The following is a 23588-nucleotide window of genomic DNA, read 5'->3' as shown; positions in this document are numbered from 1 at the left end:
CTCTCGCCAAGATCCATGATATAGAAATCCAAAAATGGATTGAACACCGTGACACGGAAGTATTCTTCTGCACTCTGAACTTCAGGCTTCGCTCGATTTTTTTGTCTGCTCACCTTTCGTTTGTGTTTGATTACAAAGTCCAAAGTTTCAGCAATTTTCTTTGCAGCTTCGAAAATTCCAGGAAACGTATCTGCTTCTGCTCGAATCCTTTTCAGTTCGTCGCGTAAATCCTTGGCGAGATCCATAGCTTGGACCAAGTCTAAATCAACCTTTTGAAATTCTCGACTCAGAGGCAAAGAAAGTTGGTAAATCGCGTTGATAACCTGTAGACTGATCAAAAATTCGAAATTCATTGCATTTTTTAAATTTTTCGCGTCAGTTTCCGAGGTTCTCATTTCGTCAAGAATTTCGTAGACAAACGGAAAAAAATTCATGAAAATCGTCTACGGCTTCATATTTTGACACCCATCGAGTCAGATTCAATCTCTTCACAGTTTTCACACTTGGAGTTTCATCAAATTGTTCAATAGTGTTCTCTAGAACAGCTCCTCCTTAAGGTGTATGGAAGAAATATAAATATTGGCGCTTCAAAAAATGTTATGCTTACATTAAAACACATGCCTGGAAAAAATTTGATTTTATCATCTTATAATTCTCAGACCCAAGGGGGATTGATCCCCCTGATCCCCCCTATCTACGCTACTGGACCAGGGTAATATCCGTGTACTTTACCTTTAAGACCTCTTCCAGCTCTGGAACGTTTTCATCCTTTTGCTCTACCTATAACCTTTAAAAAGTTTAAAGGATTATCTTTGTTATACCACAAGGTATTGGGATTTATCTCAAAAAACAATTAAGGCAAAAACAAACCACCGATTACTATTCTAGTCTCTATTCCCTGTTTTACAATACGCTGTTTTCTGATATCAAAATCGTAAGAGTTTTATAAACGCATTTGGGCATTGTATTTGTCTGTAGCTAATGGGAGGTCTCACTTATTATTATGTTAATCATAACTCCCTAATTTATTTTGTTTTTAAATAAACAAAACTATTAAAGAGAATTTAAAAATGAATATGAAAGTAATCATGAAAATAGTTAAATTGCTTTTATTTTTTAGGTACTTCAACGCATTGATGACGTATCTTTAATGTGCGATAAGCGCATTGCTAGCCTCAAAAAATTGTCTTTGAAACCAACAAGACCTGTACTGCAAGTAAGTCCAGAACCAGCTGTTCCACTGCAACCTCCCAGAGGAGCTCCTTATCTTCTATACCCCGACCCAAACAAGGTAAGCCACATAATAAATAAACAATTTCATATATTTTATATAAATTATAGTTCCTTAAGACACGGTAAGAAGTAAAAAATCTTTACAAAAAATAGTTTTGATTTTAGCTTTCGTCCTTTTTTTACCTGAAAGGCTGCAAGGGAATTATCTAGCAGCTTTTATCCGCTTGATCCAATTTCCTTACATTTGTTTTCATAACCTTGAACCCAGTTTTCCTGGTCAGAGGTTTTTAAAATTTAACAGGCAACGAAGGTTATAAGTATTTTTTATGCTCGTCGATTTTTGGCTATCTTTTTACCAAAAGAACCGTCACATGAGCACCGCTCAAGAACTGTTGAATGACCTCATTGACGACCCAAATTTACTCAAGGATCATGGAAGCAGCCAGAAGAGTCAAGACCAAAAAATCGACGAGCAAACAAAATACTTATAACCTTCACGCTTCTCGCAACCAAACAAAAAATGCATCCACTTGAAATTTAATACAGATCTTTGAAAAAAGTGTACCGATATAACGAAACAAAAGAATCGCGGTAAAGTTGCGCTTTAGCGGCTTTTGCTAAAAATGGGCTAGGAATTTATTTTTTTTTTTTAAGAGATACCTTGGGGCCTCAACATTAATAAAAAAGTGGCGGAAAGCGTAAATTTAAATTATTTATGTGTTAAAATAGCAATTATTACTGCCGCGAAACAACCCGTTTTAGAACATTGCCATGTTTTTCAAGCGAAAATTGTGCATGAAGAATGCTGCAATGGTGTGAAAATTTAAAAACAAAAGAAATTAAACAATATCACCATGTCAGACACTGCCAAATTTAGTACTGAACGCTGTAAAGGTTGCGAAATGACTCAGAGTGATTTTATGGTACTGAGTGAATATCCAGAAAAGCTATGGCCAGTTGCTTTTTTTGCTATTTTCACAAATAAATAATTAGAAATCAAGCTTTCCGCCACTTTTTTATTAAGGGGAGGTTCTTTTCTTTTTTTCGAAAATTAAGCAAACTTTGAGAATTAATTGCGGAAAAATGAAAAGACATACGAACTTATGCTTTTGAACTTTTGATTCGTTGTTTATTAACGATTAAAAAAAATATTCAATATTCAGGAAATTCAAAATGGCGGCTTCAAAATGGCGGATCTCGTAGACCTCTATTTTTCTGCTTTGTCGAGTGTCGGGCCGCTGGTAGTGAACCGAAATTAAAAATGTAAATTATTTATTAAAATTGATGGAATTTCCTATGCCTTATACCTAACTAGAATCAATTTTGGTAAAAATAAACCAATTTTATGGACATTAAAAAAAAATGGACTTTTTTTTTTACTTCGATCTCGTTTAAAAATTATAAATAAACAATTTTTTATGCCAATTTTAGGTATAAGGCATACAAAAAAGTATATACTTTCAAAAATTTTTTGAATGAAGGAAATCGGATCAATAGAACGACCCCTGTGCGCGACAAGAGGTTTGAAAACATGGTTTCGAGAAAAACGCGTTTAAAGTTTTTAGAGCGTACCACAGCGCGCGTGACATGGGTATGTTTGACACGCTCTAGCTCAAGAAATACGCGTCGTATCGAAATATCCTTTGGCACGTATATTCTAAACATATGTAACTTTCATTTTATTAAAAAAAAAAAAAAATCGATTTTTAAAAAAAAAAAAAAAGAGAACCTCCCCTTAATGTTTAGGCCCCAAGGTATCCCTTAAACAAAAAAAAAAAAATTTCTAGCCCATTTTTAACAAAAGCCGGTAAAGCGCAACTTTACCAGAATCGCAAATACGTTGCCTACGAAATTTGAAAACTTACCATAGTTATTAAACACACCTTGAATTCTTTATTAGCATCGTGTCAGTATAGCAATGCAACATATATAATGCTTTTTATATACTAACTCAATTTAAAGTGGGTTATTATTTGAATAATTTGATTGTAATTAAAAATTATTAAGCTTAAATATTTATTTAAAATGAAATCTAATATCTGCGTACGTTGGCTATCGTACGTAAGAATAATTAAAAACAGCTTAAACCATATTCGGAATAAATATATAAATTATTATGTACTAAAACTTATTTAATTTCACTGTAGTGCTTTGATACGTCATTAAGCTGTTTTGTTTACTTACCACAAAAAGTTAGTTTTTTATAGTAGGGGAATTTCGTCAAGGTTGGACAGTTGTCAGGGTCGGACACTTGCAATTTTCCTAATACAGTATAATTCGCTTAACTGCATCGAGTCGATTGCAGTGATTTTGGAGGCAGCTATCTTAAAAAGGCAGCTAACGTAATTTTTATAAACTGTCTAAAATAGAATGAATTTTGAATTTCGTCTTGATTTTTAATTATACGGTTTATTGTTGATCTGTCACACTTGTATTTCGTGCAGAGAACACTTTTATCAACTTTTTCGCTGACAGCCGTAATAATTTGGAGCTTTTCTTTTAAAGTTAAGCCAACCAAGCGCTTCACTTTACCCATTTTTACGATTAGGAATGATTTATGCACACAAATGGCACGATCAAAACAAACGAAAAACGGACATGCGCAAAGAGATGCAAGCGTTGCCATATGCACAAAAAAAGATACATGATTAAAACTCATAAATTTGTTGTTTCCAAATTCGAATCCTAGATGGCGCAGTTAAGTTGGATGATATTCATAGAATAAGACAGTTAAATTCTGCCGAAACGAGGCACTTAAGTGCGAAAGGCAGCTAACTTGAATGCAGCAAACGTAATTATTTCATACAAATGAGACCATAAATGCAGAAAAATAGAAATAAGGCAGTTATCTTGACGATGCAGCTAAGCATCGAGGCAGTTAAGCGAATTATACTGTAAACCAACTATCGCCATCTGTGTGTGAATGTGGTATTAATTGTTTTCACTGTGGGAAACTTTTCATCCCAAGCCGCATCCCAGAACTGTTAATTTTCCTGTTTTGTTGACATAGTGTCAAAAGTATTGGAGAACGCGCAATAAAAGTGGCATAATTCAGCGGAAAATATGCCATCCGCAGGATAAGTTTAAAAATACGTTAAGTGGTTCCCCCTCAACGAAATCCTAAAAAAAAATTTGTTCTAAATAAAACGATTTGGTGGTTATGTTGTGCGGTAGGGTTATGACCAGGGCTAACAGAGTTATGTTTTTAAATTAAAAAATATTGTTTTCCATATTTTCGCATTTTTTCCTATAAATCCATATTTTACACAATCACTTGAATAAATCCATATTTTGAACATTAAAGTGTCTGAAAACCTATAGAAAGATATGTTTGGCTCAAATATTATGAAATTTCTGTCGTTTGCCTTATACTCGATAATAAATAATGTAAACAAAACATCGATGCGTCGTTAATCAATCAAAATATGTATCATCGAATGTAACAATTATGATGCAGTTTATATTTTAAGATTCAGTTTTTATTCCATATTTCATGCTTTCAGTTCTTATTCTTCAGGACATATCGCGAATGTTAGGAGGAAATCTCATTGATAGTTCTACAGAAGGTGACGATCTTATCCTGAATTTGTCACCTGTTGAACTGAATGCATATGCAAATGCTTCTGTTACATCTTACAATGTTGAGCGTTCATTTTCATCATATAAACACATATTGAGTGACAAACGCCGTAGTTTTGTTTTCGATTGAAAAAAAATACGAATACGAAAAAAACGAATAGTTTCAATTCAATTTTACCGCTCTGCGGGGCTTTTTGTCAACTTTTTCGTCCATATTTCGTCCATATTTCTCTATTTTTTCGTCCATAAATCCATACATATTTTTACGTTTTTAAGAACATAACTCTGTTAGCCCTGGTTATGACTCATGTTGTCAGGGTTGGACACTTTTTGTTGTCAAGGTTGGACACCCTTGGTTTTTCCCCTTTTGTCAGGATATTTTAATTTTTCCAATGTTTTTTACAGTTATTCACTACAAAACATGTAAATACAATCAATGAAATAATTTTTTTTCTATATTGTGAACAAATATACCTACATAATAATTAAAGAAATAGATTAAAGTTCTAAACATAAAGTATGAGTTGGATGAATAAATAAATTTGGTAATTAATTACTTGATTCAACAAAAAGGAAATTAATTAGTAAAAAAGTAAAAAAAAATAAATCCTTTGAGTAATAATTTATTTTCTCCCTTTGAAGAGGTTCACGCTACAAGCGAACGACGGAAAGAGGTAAAGTCGACTTGCATAATGCTGTCCTGTTTGTCCTAATTGCGAATCTGATTAATTTTTTTTTCATACTTGGTTGTAAAATTTGTTGTTCATAATGAAAAAGAGTCGAAAGACATAAAATACACCTGATCCATGAATAATGTCCTCTTTTATTGCTACTTTTCTGAAGTAGCAATTCAAGTGTCCAACCATGACTACAGTGGCCAAGCCTGACTACATTTTTTTTTTTTTAAATACTCGCCATTTCTATGTTTTTCATTTCACAACATAATGTTCATTGTCAGACATACCTTTTGCCTTTACCTTTCAAACTATTTACGCAAATGATCTTAATTCTTATTAAAACGATAATTATGGGCAAGGGTCGAAAGCGTGTCCAACCCTGACGACATTCCCCTACAGGGTGGGCCATTTAAATTTGACCCATTTGGCAACCCTGTAACTTTTGACAGCGTCGACAGATCGTCAAATGTCATACCACGTTGGAAGCGTCAGTCGAAGACAATTGATACCATTGAACAATACACTCCAAAGGAACGCGCTCAAAATGTTCAGCTCTACATTGAAAATAAATTCTCAATTGTGTTAACCCAACGTGCGTCAGACGAGGCACATTTCTTGATGAATGGAGGCGTAAATAAGCAAAATTGTCGATTTTATGCCACCGAAAATCCTCAAGTAATCGAAGAACAGCCACTTTACGACCAAAAAGTTACAGTTTGGTGCGGTGTTTGCGCGAATATGATCATCGGACCGTATTTTTTCGAAGACAATGATGGAGCCACGATAACCGTCAATGGTGAGCGTTATCGAGCAATGATAACCGAATTTCTGATGCCTATTATTCGTGAAATGGATAAAATCTGGTTTCAACAGGACGGGGCAACTTGCCATACAGCTAGAGCAACAATCGATTTATTGCGAACATTGTTCCCTGGGCGGTTGATATCGAAAAGTGGTGATTTTGACTGGCCCCCAACATCACCAGATTTGACGGCACCAGACTTTTATTTGTGGGGTTATTTGAAATCCAAGGTATACGCTAATAAACCAAAAACCTTAAGTCAACTAAAAGACAACATTAGAAGTGAAATAGCCGCCATATCGTCTGAAACATTGACCAAAGTCATGGAAAATGCTGAAAAAAGAATGCATTCGGCTGTCAGAGCTAAAGGTGCCCATTTACGTGATATCATTTTTAATAATAATTTGTAAAAAATTTCCTTGGACCAAAATAAATGATTTTTGGAATAAAAAAAAATTGTCCACTTTTTTTGTTTTTGTTTTAAGAATCAAGTGGGTCAACTTTAAATGGCCCACCCTGTATTTGCAAGCATATAGGCACAAAATGACCGCATATTGTAACTCAAAATGTACTTCCCGAATGTTTTTAGAATATTTGAAAATTTTCCCCTTATTACTTTGGTTAAACAATCTACCCACTACTATTGAAACAAAGGTAAAATTGGGGCTTTTGCTAAAAATGGTGTAGGAATTTTTTTATATTTTTAAAGGGGTACCTTGGGGCCTAAAAATTAATAAATGAGTGTCCTAAAGCGTGATTTTTAATTATTTATTAAAAATTTAACAAAACAAACATGAAAATTCAAACATTTTTTTGGCAAAGAATTTATTTCGCGTCCGTTAAAAAGGGCCACCTTGGGGCAAAAGCAATACTAAAAGAGTGTCGTAAAGCGTAATTTTTAATTATTTATTAAAAAAAAAAATAAACATGGAAATTCAAACATTTTTTTGTCAATGAATTTATTTCTCGTCCGTTAAAAAGGGCTACCCAGGGGCCAAAATATTCATAATAAAGTGTCGTAAAGCGTGATTTGTAATTATTTTTTCGTAAAAGTAGCAATTATTACCGCGAGAACAACCATTAAAGAAGCAAAGAAATAAAATAATTTGACCATGTCGGACATAGAAAAAACATAGAAAATTTAGGTAATTGTTGCAGTTGGAGTCGATTCCGGGAGAGACGATTTCAATAGCTTTTAGCACAGGTAGTGATGAGCCCCAGGATGTTTTCTGAGGAGAGACCAGAAAGACCAGGAAAAAACATCATTTATTTTTTTGGAAGAAACTAAAATTTTAGAGGAGACACATTTTTTATACGATGACGCCAACCTAACGGTACTGCACAACGGGAAGACAAGCATATCACTCACGAAAATCGAGAACTCACGGAATTTGCGCCTATGCTGACCTTTCAAATCCATACAATCCCAGGATCATTCCGAAGAACTCGAACTTTTGGATCTAGAAGATCACGTCCGTGATGTGAAATAAATTCATTGCTAAAAATAGTTTGAATTTTCATGTTTTTTTTTTTTTTTTTTTTTTAATAAATAATTAAAAATCACGCTTTACGACACTACTTTATAATTGTTTCGGCCCCAAGGTAGCCCTTTTTAACGGACATGAAATAAATTCAGAGCTCGCAAATAACAGTTGACCGTTTTTCATCTAGTGCTCTCGGTGCGAGCACAACCGAAAAAGTTCATACTGTCTCGCTCTCGCTCTGAGCAAGAGCCCCTTGCTGTCATCATTTGTGTTTTCTGTTGAGCACTTTTCGTTGAGCTCTTTGCATTTCGGTCTTTCAATGAGCAGTGCGTAAGGAGCAGATCGAGAAACGCTCGCACAATGAGAGTCACCAACAGACCGATTGACCGAAAAACTCAATGCAAACGGTCTTGGCATTTACACACACACGTTCAATTCACGAAGACGATTAATATATTTCGCCCGCAAAACCGATGTTTAACGATTTGCATGCCTATACGCGCACTGTATACCAATACATATGCAAAAGACCTTTTGCTTCACTGAAAACGACAAAACGGTCCTGGAGCAACCAGAACAAAACCGAATAGAAAAAAACGGTTTCGGTCTGAGCGCAACCGAACCCATTCACGAACCTATAAATCGGTCGTTCTCTGAGACTTTTCGTAAAGGGTCAGGAAAAGACTGTTATTAGCAGACAACGAGAAACGGTCGACTGTTATTTGCGAGCTCTGAATAAATTCATTGCCAAAAGAATGTTTGAATTTTGATGTTTATTTTTTTTTTTATAAATAATTAAAATTTACGCTTTCCGCGACTATTTTTTTTAATGCTTAGGCCCCCAAGTTACCCCTAACCCATTTTTAGCAAAAGCCCGTAAAGCAAATAACTAAATTGATTTTCAATTTATTGTAAGTTCAGTAAATTGCGCTGACTCGACGGTAGCCTAAATGAGAGGATTGCATTTGTAAGTTAAGCACCAAAAAGATAGACGATCAAATGTGACTACATTTATTTTAATTAATCAGCGTGCAGTGGACAGCATTGTAAATATTTTAGAGCTATATATACCAGTACGCCTTCCAAGGTCATAGAATACCAAAACAGTTTTGTAAGTGTTAAAACTAATGTGTGCCAAATTACCCAATCCTAACGAAAGTAAACGTCAAAAAAAATTATATTTTTTGACAAAGCAACTCCACCAAAAACACAAACGTGGCTAGAGCAGATCCTAACAGCCAGACAAGTATAAAACCGGCAAAGTTAGACATTCCAAGCATAACCGGTCCGATGTTTTCTTTGGCTCCGGACTTGGTTTCATCGACTTGTTGCTGTATTTTCAGATTTAAGTTATCGGCTACTACACGATACTCCCAATACTTATCAAAACCAGACGAATGCCAGTTGTATATCAGGGTATTAAAATTCTCGAGGAGGGGCCACAACCTGGGAACAAAAGCCACCGTATACTGAAAGTATAGATCCTCTTGCATAATTACGAGCTGGTCAATGGCTTGTGGTACCAAATAGTTTCCAATAGCAAAATGACCTATAAGACCATTCAAATAATAAGAAGCTTTTTGTTAGAGGTCAATTTTTTACCAAATGGCAGACGTTCAACAGTAAACCCAATGTGCACCCGCTGCTCCAGGGCGAGTCGAAGTAACTGTTCGTCGCTATAGATATGAAAATTTAACAGCAAGTCCTGTACAAATGACTAAAGGGAAAAATAATTGTTATGTGTATTTATTTATTTTCATAATGCACTTACCTCTTCCGAACCGCGTATGGCTGAAACCCAAGCCTCGGAGTTGGCCGCCCATTCTAATCGGTGCGACCGCAAGCGTTGGACTGTATCCGCCGCCTCTTCTAAGCTGGGAATTGTCAATATACTCGCCAGGCCTCCGCTATATATGCTGGTTATAATTAAGTCGTTAAGAAAGCACGCAAAAAGCAACACGCGGATGGTAAATGACGTTGCTTTGCTGTTTCCTGATTGTGATATAAAAAGCTTAAATGTTGTAGATAGCGCCGACTTTGTACAAGTCCACCAGCCGTCACGATAACTTGGCGCTACGTACAATTCCTGCTCACTTTTATAGGCCAACACCAATCCTACAGTTTCTATACACAGGCATATTAGAACTGCAGCCCATAGTTGCTTTTGAAAAGGCTCAAGGGGAAGGTACCAACTGGCTTGCCTTAAAGGAGCTGGAACGAGACACGTTATTCCAGACCGTACAAGATACATTGAGAGATCTAAATACGAATAGTCTTCAGACCATGAGTACATTGCGCCAATGCAGATATCCACTTTGTGGTTGACGATCATGCCCAGGGCTCCATATCCAGACATATTAGGATAAACAGTTCCCCAATCGTCGGCTTCAGCTATAAATACATTTTTAAGATTTTAAGGTAAATGAATTTATGATCGCTAAATCTTGTGCTCTCTTAACTGTTTCTGTACTGCTTTTATACCTTTGCAGAGCAAAGGGTATTATAATTTCAGTCAGAAATTTGCAACGCATTGAAGGAGACACCTCAGACCCCATAAAGTATATATGTATATTCTTGATCAGCATCCCGATCTGAATTGAAACACGATTCCACGTCTGTCCGTTTTTCTGTATGTCCTTCTGTGCGTTTCTACGCAAACTAGTCTCTCAGTTTTAAAGCAATCTTGCTGAAACTTTACCAAAAGTTGTGTAGTTATTGCACGCAGTATATAAGTTGGAACGGGCCGAATCGGGCAGGATCGGCCGACTATATCGGATAGCTCCCATATGAGAGAATGAAATACGAGGTGTGTTCAAAAAGTATCGCGAATTTTGTGTTTTTTCAAAAATTATATATTTATTTATGAATATCAATTTTGTCCCCTTCAAAGTAATACCCATGAGATCTTATGCACTTGTGCCAACGGTTTTTCCAATCTTCGAAGAACTTCAAAAAATCATTTTTTTTATCTTGTTCAGCTACTCCTTCGATGCCGTCTTTATCTCGTCCCGCGTAGCGTAACGTCGTCCTTTCATGGGCCTCTTCAGTTTGGGGCCGTCCATAAACCTGCTAGGGGGGTGGGGGGGTTCATCAGAGAGTCACGCTTTGTTGTAAGGAGGTTGTAATTTGTATATGTGATGCGTCACATAGGGGGGAGGGTGTCAAAAAAGCCAAAAATTAGCGTCACGAGGTTTATGGACGGCCCCTTTAGAAAACAAGAAAAAGTCACAGGCGGCCAGATCTGGGGAATACGGTGGCTGCGGCATCATTAGTGTGTTGTTTTTGGCCAAAAAGTCGCACACAAGTAACGATGTGTGAGCAGGGGCGTTATCGTGGTGCAAAAGCAGATTTTTGTTCTTCCACAAATCCGGGCGTTTCTGGCGGATTGCTTCGCGCAAATTCCGCATAACTTGCAGGTAATACTCCTTATTGACGGTTCTTCCCTGTGGCAAGAACTCATGATGCACCACGCCCCTGCAATCGAAGAAAACTGTCAGCAAAACTTTCACATTCGAAGTGCTCGGGCGTCCGGTACGCTCTTCGTCGTTCACATCTTCTCGGCCTTCTGAGAACATTTTTTACCACCGATAAACGTTGCTTCGGTCCAAGGTAGCTTCTCCCTATGCCACAGTCAACATTCGGAATGCAGCCACGCACTTCATTTCGTTTATCACACAAAATATGATACAGGTTCTTTGATCTATTTTTTTGAATAGGTAAAAATCGAAGACGATCCAAAACACGTGCAAGCAAAGCAGCTGTCAACAATTAAGTGAACATTCAAAATGGCCGAGCTTGTCGGCATAAGTGATAGACATGAGTACCAACATAACGCCATTAAAAAATCGAAATTCGATACTAGGTAACCCGCGAAAATTTAAAATTCGCGATACTTTTTGAACATACCTCGTATGTCGAAAACTTGAATTTCATACAAAATGTCTCTTGAAATAGTACCTACCACCGCTGTCGTCAGTGCGTCGTCGCACATTTCATCTAGGACAAAGTAGAGCTGGGAAACTATCGATGGTCGCGCCATTCGATAGTTTCGATGTTTTCATAGCGAAAATTGGATAGTATCGATAGCATTTTGCATATTTATTTAATTTTTTAGGTTTTTAGTTCTGTATAAATTACTACAAACAGAAATAAAAAGGTCAAAACTATTCTATCATATCCTTAACATAAAACATAAGATATTTCAATAAAAATTAACAAAATTAAAGTCATTTTTATATGAATTAAAAAAAAAATGTTGTAGGGTAAGATGGGGTAAAACCGCCTGTTGGGTCATTGAGCTTTTTCAAAGACCATTACCTTTGGTGGTGCCCAAGTAAAATAATAACGCACAAATTTCGACTTAAATATGCACTTATTTATTAACCTGGCACCAAGGCCTTAAATTCACAAAGTTATTGGTTTGTTATAGATTTGGATTAGGAATTAGGCAGGCAGACCGATTTGTCTGTGCCTTTAAATAGCCGAAAGTATGATGGGCAGGCAGACCGATTTGTCTGTGCCGTTTTAGTCGCGAAGGTTTTTTAGCAGGCAGACCGAATTGTCTGTGCTTTAGACGAAAAGTATATAAGCCGAGAGTTGGCAGGCGATCAGCGATCGTGCCTTGTGCAAGCGAGTACCAAAATCGAACTGTGATGAAGCTTGCCGTGGACTAAGGCCAGGAAGCGATAAGCGAAAAAGTGCAAAAAAAGGGAGTTAGCAATGACAATTAAAGAGTGTTGCCGCGCAGGGCAAATAGCAAAACAAAGCAAACATCAAGAGTTTAGTTTTACGTTACGATTTAAATATAATCATTGGATTTGGGCTGTGGCATGACCAAACACCGCCAAAAATGAATATTTGACGATGTCAAGCTTTCATTTATAAAATGATCAATGAACCAAACCATATTTCTGAAAGTTTAATCCCTTGGCTACATAATTCATTTAGAAAGTTTTTATGTAGCTTTTATTTTAAAAGAATTGTGATCGTTCAGAAGAAAAGTTTGTCAATAACTTCTGAGAAAAATTTTTATTCAATTCAAATGGTTATTACATGTTACAACGAATATACCTAATATATAAAAGTAAAAATAAGAAATTGAAGCGAAGTCATAAGCAAGTCGCCGAACTGCTGTCCGAGAGAAAACATGAAACTGATAGCTGATAGCTGATGCTTTTATGAGATATTTCTCAAGCGATGCCTCTTGGTCGTCAGTAAAAATCTGTAAAATAAGAATTACGTGGTTAAAATAGTTTTAAACTAAGAAGAAATGTCGCATTAACAAAGGTTTGAAACTGAAAATTAAAATATTCTTATTTAAAAGATAAAATCATTTTATACAAAACTGTTTGCAATTATCTGTTCAAAAGAAAGGCTGTTATTTTTAAATTGAATTGAATTCAAAATCATGACATTACATATTGTTTCAATTGACAAAAATTGTGAATATTTGACACTTTACCTGGGGATGATGGCCATAATAAGCGTTGTGCGCTTTGTTGACTCGGTCTCGCAAAGTCTCTCGGGGAATCCCATATTTTTCGGCAACAACTGCCACCTTGCTGCCCTCCTGAACTTCCTCGATTGCCCGTTGAAATATATTTTCATCAATTTTTGGTTTTTTTCTTGCGTAATTGCGAGGCATGATGCTGAAAGACATTCATTCTCGATTAAAACGAGTTTTTCCGTTATCAAATTGTGTGGCGTTTTTACCCCACCTTTTCGCGGCGTTTTTACCCCACGCGCCAATTTTTTTTCGAGGTCACTTAGTTTGTACAATTTTGGAAATATTGGCTAACTTGATACATGTACATCAGTATCAAGGTTCGTACTATAAGCGGACACTTACCTCTTTTTTTTAAGCCGTTCACTTACACTTGATTGAGCAATCTTTATAACAAAATTTTTGGCGCCGTCGAGTGAAACAAAAATGGCGCTATAGAAATTGTCACGATAAAGCTGCAGTATTCCGACCGACTTCAAAAACCGCGCATTATCCATCATAATCTACATTATCAACGGTTAATCGTTTCGGCGCTTCATTTGAATTTGAAATCCAAATGGCGGTTTTACCCACCGGCGGTTTTACCCCATCTTACCCTATTCATGCATTTCTTTGTTAAAATAGCAAAATGTCTGCATTATTCGCCTTAAGCGAAACCCCGGTTACTTATAATGAATCCAACTTTGCTGAACATAAGCTCTGACTCCTTTGAGGTTGCGGGAACACAGAAATTTTGGAACGAAGTTTTTTAAATTAGAGGCATTAATTTTTTCATTTCTCTTACCCAAAATCTTGCAACCAAACCTCATATTTTGTGCTAATGTCAGTAATGAAAGAAATGCCCAGCACTATCGATAGTGTCAAAAAAACTATCGATGGTGACTCAGAAAGGAAAAAATTCGATACCTCGATAGTGCCATCGATTGTTTCCCAGCTCTAGGACAAAGCAATTTTGGAACTGCTTGGCTTATACGGCAGTTGGCAATTGCATACATACATATTATACTGAGCGAGCCGGAATTTTTTCAAAACGCCGCGTTTGGTTCTAAAGCCTGGTATTGTTGTTGCCGGGTTATTTGTATGTGAGGTTTTTAACACGCCAGTCGAATGTTGGTAATCGCAATCCAAAAAACCAAGTATTCTAACATGAATGCTATTTTATTAAAAGTAATTTGTGAATGGAATAAAAGACCTACCGAGCCTATGTACAAATGTTTCTGGAATGCGAACGGCAGAGACTCATCTAACAAACAAAACCCATTTTCATTTTATAAAACAAACAATTCTTATGAGGCTCTTGGCGGCACTGGCATACTGATCAAGAAACGCATCAGGCATTATGAGTTGCTATCATTCGCAGCAACCTATTCACAAGTTACATCAATACATATCGATACCCAAAGTGGTTTAAACCTAACCACGTTTTTCCATTTCCGAAGATGAATGTGTACAGTTCTTTGACCTATTAGGTGACCGTTTTATAGCGGCTGCGAAACACCCCCATTTGGGCTTTCGACTCACTAACTCTAAAGGAAGTCAGCTGTACAACGCTATAATAACACTAAGAAACAAGCTTAACCTTATCTTTCCAGGTAAGCCTACATATTGGCCAACCGAACCCAATAAGAAGCCTGACCTGATTGATTTTGCCGTCACAAGAAGAATACCTAGAGGTCATGTGAAACACTTAACAGATCTAACATGTACCAAAAAGAAGAGATTGACAGCTTAGTAGAAGCACTAGTGTCTGTTATGTCACTAGATGCACAACACTCCTATTGTATCGGCTTGTAATTTTAGTTCTAATTCTAGTAGGAGTCGAGCTTCTGGGCATATCAACGAACTGCTACGCAATAAGAAAAGAAAAGAGAGACTTCGGAGGATCTCAATTAAATATATTTGCAGAATCTCTCCCCTAACAGCAGACGATATCCACTGTGGAGGTGAGTGGGCTCTCAGCAACGAAGAGAGGGCAAATGTATTTGCTGCACATCTAGAAAACGTCTTCAAACCGCTTCCATCAACAAATAGTTTTGTGCTCCCAACAAACATCACTCTAGAGGCTACCCTGCCTGCCCTGAGTGATAGAGGCTCAGGAAAAAAGAAAGCGCCAGACACAATTTAATCTCCCCTAAAATAATTATGGAATTGCCGAACTGTGAAGTAAATATTCTTTCCCCGATATTCAACAGCATTATGAAATGGGGCTATTATCCCCAACAATGGAAAAAGTCTGTCATCACTATGATCCATAAAGCTGGAAAGGACAAGTCCCAGCCTTCATCATATAGGTCAATCAGTCTTCTGCCTTGCCTATCAAAGATAGTTTAAAAGCTGCTTCTGAATCGTATAAAGGAACGCCTATAGTCCCATAATGCCATCCCAAGTCACCAATTTGGTTTCCCCGAGAAATACGGAACCATTAAACAAGTAAACCGATTGGCCTCCGAGATACGAAAGACATATGAAAGTCCACAGTACTGTTCCGCAGTCTTTTAGGATGTAGCCCATGCCTTAGACCGCGTTTGGTTGGACGGCTTGATTTATAAAATTCAAAATTTGCTACCACAGAACACCGACAAAATACTGGAGTCATATCTTGGGCATAGAATTTTCGCAGTATGCTGTAAAGATTTCCTCTTTGAATACCATTCAATTGAAGCTAAAAGAGCTCAAGGAAGCGTGCTTGGACCAACGTTGTATACAATTAACACAGCAGACCTTCCGAAAACTAGTCTTACAATAACTTCAACATTTGCTGATGACACTGCCATTTTATGTCAATGGCTAGCAGATTGGCGCATAAAGGTTAAGGAGCAAAAGTGCAAACTCGTCACCTTTACCCTTAATAGACAATCTTGCCCCACACCATCTCTGAACAACATCCATGTTCCTCAAAAAACGGAAGTAACTTATCTTGGAGTCCACCTCGATAGAGGGCTTACTCAGAAAAGGCACATCGAAGGCATGAGAAAACAATTGAAATTAAAAGCAAGAAGCCTACACTGGTTAATAAATGCTCGCTCTCCGCTTAAATTGGAGTGCAAGGTAATTTCAGTTCTCAAACCAATTTGGAAATACGGCTCCGAGCTATAGGGGAACGCATACGTTAGTAACCTAGATGTGATCCAGAGAGCCTAATCAAAGATACTGAAAACTATAACTTGTACTCCGTGGTACATACGGAATGAAAACATTCATAGAAATTTAAACGTGGGATCTGTTAAAGAGGAAATTCACAATGTAAACACACGACTCCGCCGAAGAGATCTCCCCACCCAGCAACAATAGCTAGGTCCGTTATTCCAAAAAAAAAACTTAATTTTAATTAATTAATTATATGTATTAAGCTAAAATTTATACCCCGTAATTAAAAAAAAATTATGAACCGCAATTTTCGGTTCCCCGAACAGGGTCGCGTAATGGTCGAATAGTTTTTTGAGTTGGGTTTATTTTCCACCGGAAACCACATGGTTTAAAAACCCATGCCCCGTCATAGTGATTTTAAGTGAAGGTGAAGGAGAGTAAGAGATCCCGGACCTTCGTTCTTCCTCACATCAGGAGCGTCGCCACCGCCGCGCCAACCAGGATCGCCGCGCACATCAGGAGCGCCGCGCACACCACCGCGCCCACCCAGGAGCGTCGCCACAACCGCACCCACGTCAGTACTGCCCGGCACACACGCGCTAGGAATGACCGCAAGGTGACCTCCAGGAGACGCATCATCAGCGACGCCGACACTCCTCAGCAGCGCTGCACCGATCAGCGGTACCCCATGGAGTAGCACCTCACCATTAGCGTGTAACAGCGCGGTCACTTGCTTGCCAGGCCGCGGGTGCGGGCCGAACTATGTCGAGCAAATCAGCAAAGCAGGCGTCGGTAGACTCAGAGCGGAAACCCGTTCCGCTGGAAGGGAGGAAATTTTCCCCACACCCCACAGCGAATCTACGACTGCAACTATGGTGGTCAAATGGATCGCTTATCGAACGGAAGGCCAATATACCGGAAAGCAAGGAAACCCCATGCCTGCTCCGAAGACACATGTCCCACTAGTCTCTACCGGGCGGCATCCAAGGCCAGACCTCGCAGGAGGACACACCACGGGAACCCAAGGAACCGCTTTTTCAGAGTCAGGAAACGCAGACGACCTACAGCCACAAGCGAATACCACCAGCACTAAGACCATGGACCCTTCTCGCAGATGCCCCATAGCAAGACTTTTGATACCCCGTCAGTAACACCAGAGCCCTGCCAGAAAATCGGCAGATACAAGTTGCCAGCCCGCGCAGATGCTACCATCGGACGGAAGCACAACCAATTCCGGAGCCAACATCCGAGAGACGTCATGACGATAGGACCCTCCATTTCCTAAAGGGTGAGTTACAGCTTTTCGACAAGCTCAGCGGACAATTGCGGAACATACATCACTCTCGGAGATGACAAACCGTCGAAACAGCGGTATTATCCAAAGAGCCTGGCCATGCAGAAGATCATGAACGAACAAGTGGACGAATGACTACGAGACTGCGCATTCTATACCCGATGCGTACCCACTTCTTCTCATCTTGGAACGACAACGAAACGCGCGTTTCATCTCCAAGCTGGATCTGAAGAATTGATACTGGTAGATTCATGTGGCGGAAGCTAGGAATGCACAGCGTCCACCGTGCCCGGCCTTTGACTTTCCCACTGGATGCCTTTCGGATCATGCCTTTCGGACTCCATTCCGCACCAGCGACGTTTCAGCGCGCTCTCGACAGTGTCATTGAACCAGACATGGAGCCGCACGTTTTCGCTTACTTGAATGATATCATCGTCATCCGTGCGACGTGGAAAGCAAAACTACGGGTAAACCAAAACAAGTGCAAGTTATTCCAGAGGGAGTAAGGGAGTAAGTATACTTAGGCCACCCAATCAGTGAGGAAGGCATCAGGACCAGACTTCTAAGGAAGGGAATTAAGTGGCACTGGGAAGAACCTCAACGGCAAGCACTTAAAGACGTCAAGGCCCGCCTTACAGCCACGCGAGTGTTGGCCCCAAATTTCGAGCACAAGTTCCAACTATAAACGGACGCCAGCGATAAAGGGCTCAATATATCAAGGGGGATGAGATGGACTCAGACGATGTTGGAGAACATTTAGAAACAGCCGGAGAAGTTTCCGAACGAGCCAAGCGACTTCAAGAAGCTTTCCGCGCCGCCCTGGAGGCCAACCAGGGTCGTCACAACCTACGACGACGCGAGTGGCGACCGCAACTCGGGTCACAGGTGATAGTTCGACAGCATCACCTGTCAAAGGCTAGTGAGGCGGACAACGGCCCCCACTTCAGCAGGCGATTCGCGAGGCCAACCTCGCCTGGAAAGGCTACGGCAGCTATGCCGACCCAGGGCCTGGGGAGGACGAGCTGGAAAGTGGGCTGAGCTCCTACACCGACGTCAGCAAGCCCGAAGACGATGTGGAAGTTCCCGAACCCATGGTAGCCGAGGGTCTTAGTGTAGTAGGGAGGCCGACGACGCAGCACCGCGTAATCCACCCAACTCACCGGCGCGGGCTTCACCTCGCACACCATCTACAACTGCTCTTGAGTGACGGAGAGGAGGACGAGGCCCTGCTAAGGGAGGGTCCAGAGGCCGGCCAAATATTATATTATATTTGAGGAAACACAGTGACTCTCCGGCTGGAGAGTCGCTACGCACGAACGCCGCCTTCCCCCAAGTCTGATCGCGTCCATCCAGGAAAAGGACAGACGGAGGGTGCGCTACCTCCGTGAAGTGGACGGTCTTCGCTTCCGAGTCACACTCACCGCCGGTCGAGAAGTGATTGTCTTACTGAGACAAAAACGAAGCCTGGACTAGGACAAAACATCTGCCCGTCAACGGCTAGTACAGGTTTGGATCGTCTCGCCGAAGGACCAACAGGAAAAAAAAACACGAAGTAAAGGAGGGTGTGAGGATGGATGAACCCACCCTCACATTCCACGCACACATGGCGCCCCATCCCTGATCGTTCAAACGCCCGCACATTCCTACATACATATATTCTTTAACCCATATTGTTATTCGCACATACAAAGCCATTAGTTCGTAAGATCATATATATCCACTAGCTCATAAGATCATATATGTGTATTATATATTATTATCTCAGTGGCCGGATGCAAAGAGTCCTTTTTGAAAAATTCCTTAAGAAGTCTCCTCAGAGTTACCTCTGATGTACCACAAGGAAGCCACCTGGGACCATTACTTTTTACCCTGTTTATTAATGATCTTCCATTGGTCATTGCGCATTCCCGTATACTTATGTTCGTGGATGATGTAAAACTGTGTCTGCAATATAATGAATACTCTCGTCATTTAAACCTTCAAGCAGATTAAGAAATTTTCAAAACTGGTTTTGTCGAGTCAATCCACATAAACCTATACGCTTAGTGGGAATACCTTGGCGTCCTTTTCGACACTAAAATTAAATTCCCACTTCATATTTTCAACATGGTTAATAAAGCTAGGGGAATGCTTGGATTTGTTAAACGATGGACAAAGAAATTCGAGAATCCTTACGTTAACAAGGCTTTATTCGTATCATTGGTCCGGCCAATCCTTGAGTATTGGGCACCCGTTTGGAGTCCTCAATACGGAGTACATGTTGATCGCATAGAAGCAGTCCAAAAAAACTTTTTAATTTTTGCCCTACGCCGCCTAAACTGGAATGCAAACCTTTTCCTACCCTCCTTTTCTAATAGATTGCTCCTCATTAACTTGCTCTCCCTTGCTAATCGTATAACGCTTGGTACTGTGTTTATTCATAACCTTTTACGTGTTGAAATTGACAGTCCTTACTTGTTAAGTAGACTAAATTTCTCGATTCCAAGTATTATAGATTAACTAGAAATTATGTTCCTTTAGTTTTAAATCTTTGTGGATCTAATTATGACGTGCATGAGCCTTTCAGGGTACTTTGTTCGGACTATAATAGACTGTTTTATATAGTATCTTCTTCTGACTCTCTGCGGCTCCTAAAGCAATTTATACTAACATGGCATGCATGGCACCATGGTACAATCCATGGTACAATTATACAAGGTAGTCTCGTCGGTTGCAAAATTGTTCGGGTTCTATGGCTCAGTGCGCTCGGGTTTTCGAAGTGAGAGGTTGTCCGCGGACGATTTTTTCTCAAGACGTTAACCCTTGTGTGCTTATGAAAAAATACTTGTTGCAATTATTCCAGCAAGCACATACAAGGCGTAACATTTACTATTGCAGAAAAATGTTTTAAGGGGGGACAATATAGGAGCGAATCCTGAGGAACAGCTCTGAGCACAAACCATAAATTACGGAACAGTTAGTTTTCATTTTCACATAACAGTTCTAACAGTTTTAAACTCCCATGCACAGCATAAGGGCAAAACGACATCATCTTCTTTTTTTCCTTTCGCACTTATAAGAAAACATCTTCTCACAAGTGCACAATAGGAGAGTGACGCAGCCGACGAGACTACCTTGTACTTATTATACCATGGCACTGTGCGTGATCTTTCTCTCTCGATCTTTCTCACTTGCTTGCTTACTATTCTCACTCCATCTCTAGTTGCTACACAACTGTTCGCCCTGTCGTACTCTCTCTCAATAGGTCTCGATCGCAATTGTAAAATAATTGTAAAAACATATATTATGTAACAGTATCTGGCAGTTGAACACATATAAAAGGTACTTACACGTATCGATTTGGACAGTACAGTTAAATCTCTCACAGAAAGTTAAAACAACACGAGTTTCGGTTCCATCAATGTAAACATTTTGTAGATCGGAGTCCTTGGTCACACCTAGGTCGCGCGTATTGCTATTAGTTTTCTAGAAACAAAAAAAAATTTGAGTTTGTTTACCCACAAAAGTATATTAAAAAATGTTTCGACAGTTTTTAAGATCTATCACCTCACTGGCCTTATGGGTCGTGCCCGTCTGTACAAGCTCAATTGGAACGTCTAAGATACTTAAATTTAGGCACGCGAAACGTATTTCAGTTGTGATGTATAACATTGTTAAATTTTGTAAGATCGATCACCTCACTGGCCGTATGGGTCGTGCCCGTCTGTACAAGCTCAATTGGAACGTCTAAGATATTTAAATTTAAGCCCGCGAAACGTATCCCAGTTGTTATGTATAATATTGTTATATCTTGTTAGGATGCTTTCCGGACGGGATAAAGATTTCAGTCACATTCCGGGGGTTACAATAAAATTTGTTAATCACTGAGACTCTGGGCTAGAGAGGTTTGTCCTTTCAATGAAGACGGTTTTAAAAAAAATTTTTTAAATTTTTTTTTTTATTTTTTTTTTGAATGATCAATATGTCGAGAACATTGTGTAAAAATTTTGAGTCAATTAAAGTCAAACTATAGGAGTTACAGCGTTTTAAACAACCGTATTTGGACGTATTTTCACGTATAAAAATACTTTGAATCGATTTTGCCGAAGACGTTATTTTGAAAGTCGGTGAACATCAGAACTCAAAATCTACTGAGCCGATCCTTTTCAAATTTTTAACACAAATTCTCAATATAAAGCCGCAGGTAATCAGGAAGAGTGTTTTTTAATTTTTTATTTTTTTCTATTTTTAAAAAATAAATTAACAGCGATTTTTTAAGCTAAAATCGCACTTTTCACTTTCAAGTGCTCCCAAAAATAGACAAAAAATAAATTTAAAAAAACTCTTCCTGATGACCTCAGGAAATTCATTATCTTTACAACGCATATCACATTTTATTTTTAAGATCCGTTAACGCCCTATGATGTTCACCGCAAAACAACTTTTTCTTAAGGCGCTTCGGAAGATTAACCGCCACAGGCTTATTTCTTAATATTTTTTAATAATTTTTTTTTTCTAATACTCTTCAAAAGTTAAACAATAACAAGTAATTAAGCTCAATAAAATAAACCTACTCATTTCGCCGCAAAAAAAAAGCAAACATGGCCCTTTTTTGGCCTTTAAAACTTCTAGTATATTATATTTTCATGCATTTCAAAAATGTACACAATCAACATTTCTGTACTTGAACTATTTATTCTAGCAATATACTAGCATTACCTATTTGCAAACGACTTAAACGCTTTATTGGTTTCACAGTAGATTCGCCATTATTTGGCCTTTAAAACCTTACCCCCCCCTTTAATTAATTAATAGCTCGTCCACAGCACCGGTTACACTTTTCCTCTAACCTGGCGTCTGATATTCATGATCTTCAGTGAGTTGCCCTTGCGATCGACCTTGACTCTCTTCTTCACGCACACGTCTTTACTGCGTCTCAGCCTCGTCGAACTGATCTCCCTATCCCTCCCGTGCCCGCACGCTTTTCCTTCCCTTGCTTATGCTTAGCTTAATCTAGTATTGTCTCGGATTTCTGTTATTTTCCCACGAGTTACCTCCCCGGGCGGGGGCTTGTGGGCTGACTAAATCGGGGTTTCTATTATGCTTAGCTTTAACAAAAGATATTTATTATATTTGGCTCCGTGTCGCAAACTTCATGACATTTTATGACAACTTTATCCTTATAACATAAAAATAAAATAGGACTACAGATGATTTCTATTTCTTTTTATACCCTTGCAGAGCAAAAGGGTATTGTAATTTCAGTCATAAGTTTGCAACGCAGTGAAGAAGACACCTCAGACCCCATAAAGTATATATATTCTTGATCAGCATCACCATCTGAATCGAAATACGTCTGTACGTATGTTCGCCTGTCCTCCTGTCTGTTTCTACGCAAACTAGGCTCTCAGTTTTAAAGCAATCTTGCTCAAACTTTACCAAAAGTTGTGTAGTTATTGCACGCAGTATATAAGTCGGAACGGGCCGGATCGGCCGACTATATCGGATAGCTTCCGTATGGAAAGAGGTCAAAAAAATAACGGAAAAAAATAATTCGCCGTTGTTTTTCATCGAATCAACTTGATTTCTTCCAGATAGTGTTTTCTAACTACTATTGAATTGCAGATTAAATTTTATCAAAATCGGATAACTCTATCATATAGCACCCATAGGAAAGCTCAAAAAATGTATATATAATATAAATATTGAAAAAAAATTATAACGTCGTTGTTTTTAATCCTATGAGCATGATTTTTGAAACATCGAGTTTTTCGAATACCATTGAATAGAGAAAAAAAATTCTTAAAAATCAGACTACTATATCATATAGCTACCATAGGAAAGTTCGAAAAATCTATATAGAAATAACGGAAATAAAATGATAACATCGTTGTTTTTCACCAGACAGTCATGATTTTTGGAATGTAGAGTTTTCTAATGATTCTTGAAT

The 23588-nt window shown here is 38.7% G+C and overlaps 2 protein-coding genes across 3 annotated transcripts in view; one reads left to right on the top strand and one right to left on the bottom strand.

Annotated features, from left to right (window-relative positions):
* The window catches only part of LOC108101728 (guanine nucleotide exchange factor DBS), a 240935-nt gene that overhangs the window by 101247 nt on the left and 116100 nt on the right, over positions 1-23588 (top strand). For both annotated transcript variants that reach the window (XM_043208208.1, XM_043208209.1), the window contains one exon: positions 1121-1291. In XM_043208208.1, the coding sequence (XP_043064143.1) occupies positions 1121-1291 (171 nt within the window). The remainder of the gene's footprint in view (positions 1-1120; positions 1292-23588) is intronic.
* The window catches only part of LOC108089075, a 61338-nt gene continuing 46339 nt past the window's right edge, over positions 8590-23588 (bottom strand). The window contains exons 5-8 of the mRNA XM_043208212.1: positions 20989-21124; positions 9547-10166; positions 9378-9492; positions 8590-9324 (exon numbers count right to left, since the gene is read on the bottom strand). Of these exons, the coding sequence (XP_043064147.1) occupies positions 8951-9324; positions 9378-9492; positions 9547-10166; positions 20989-21124 (1245 nt within the window). The 3' untranslated portion in view covers positions 8590-8950. The remainder of the gene's footprint in view (positions 9325-9377; positions 9493-9546; positions 10167-20988; positions 21125-23588) is intronic.

The sequence above is a fragment of the Drosophila ficusphila genome, unplaced genomic scaffold (assembly GCF_018152265.1).
Source record: "Drosophila ficusphila isolate 14025-0441.05 unplaced genomic scaffold, ASM1815226v1 contig_414, whole genome shotgun sequence".
In the NCBI taxonomy this organism is placed as follows: Eukaryota; Metazoa; Arthropoda; class Insecta; order Diptera; family Drosophilidae; genus Drosophila; species Drosophila ficusphila.
Note: the sequence above shows the minus strand (reverse complement) of the source record. Positions and strands in the feature narration are given on the sequence as shown.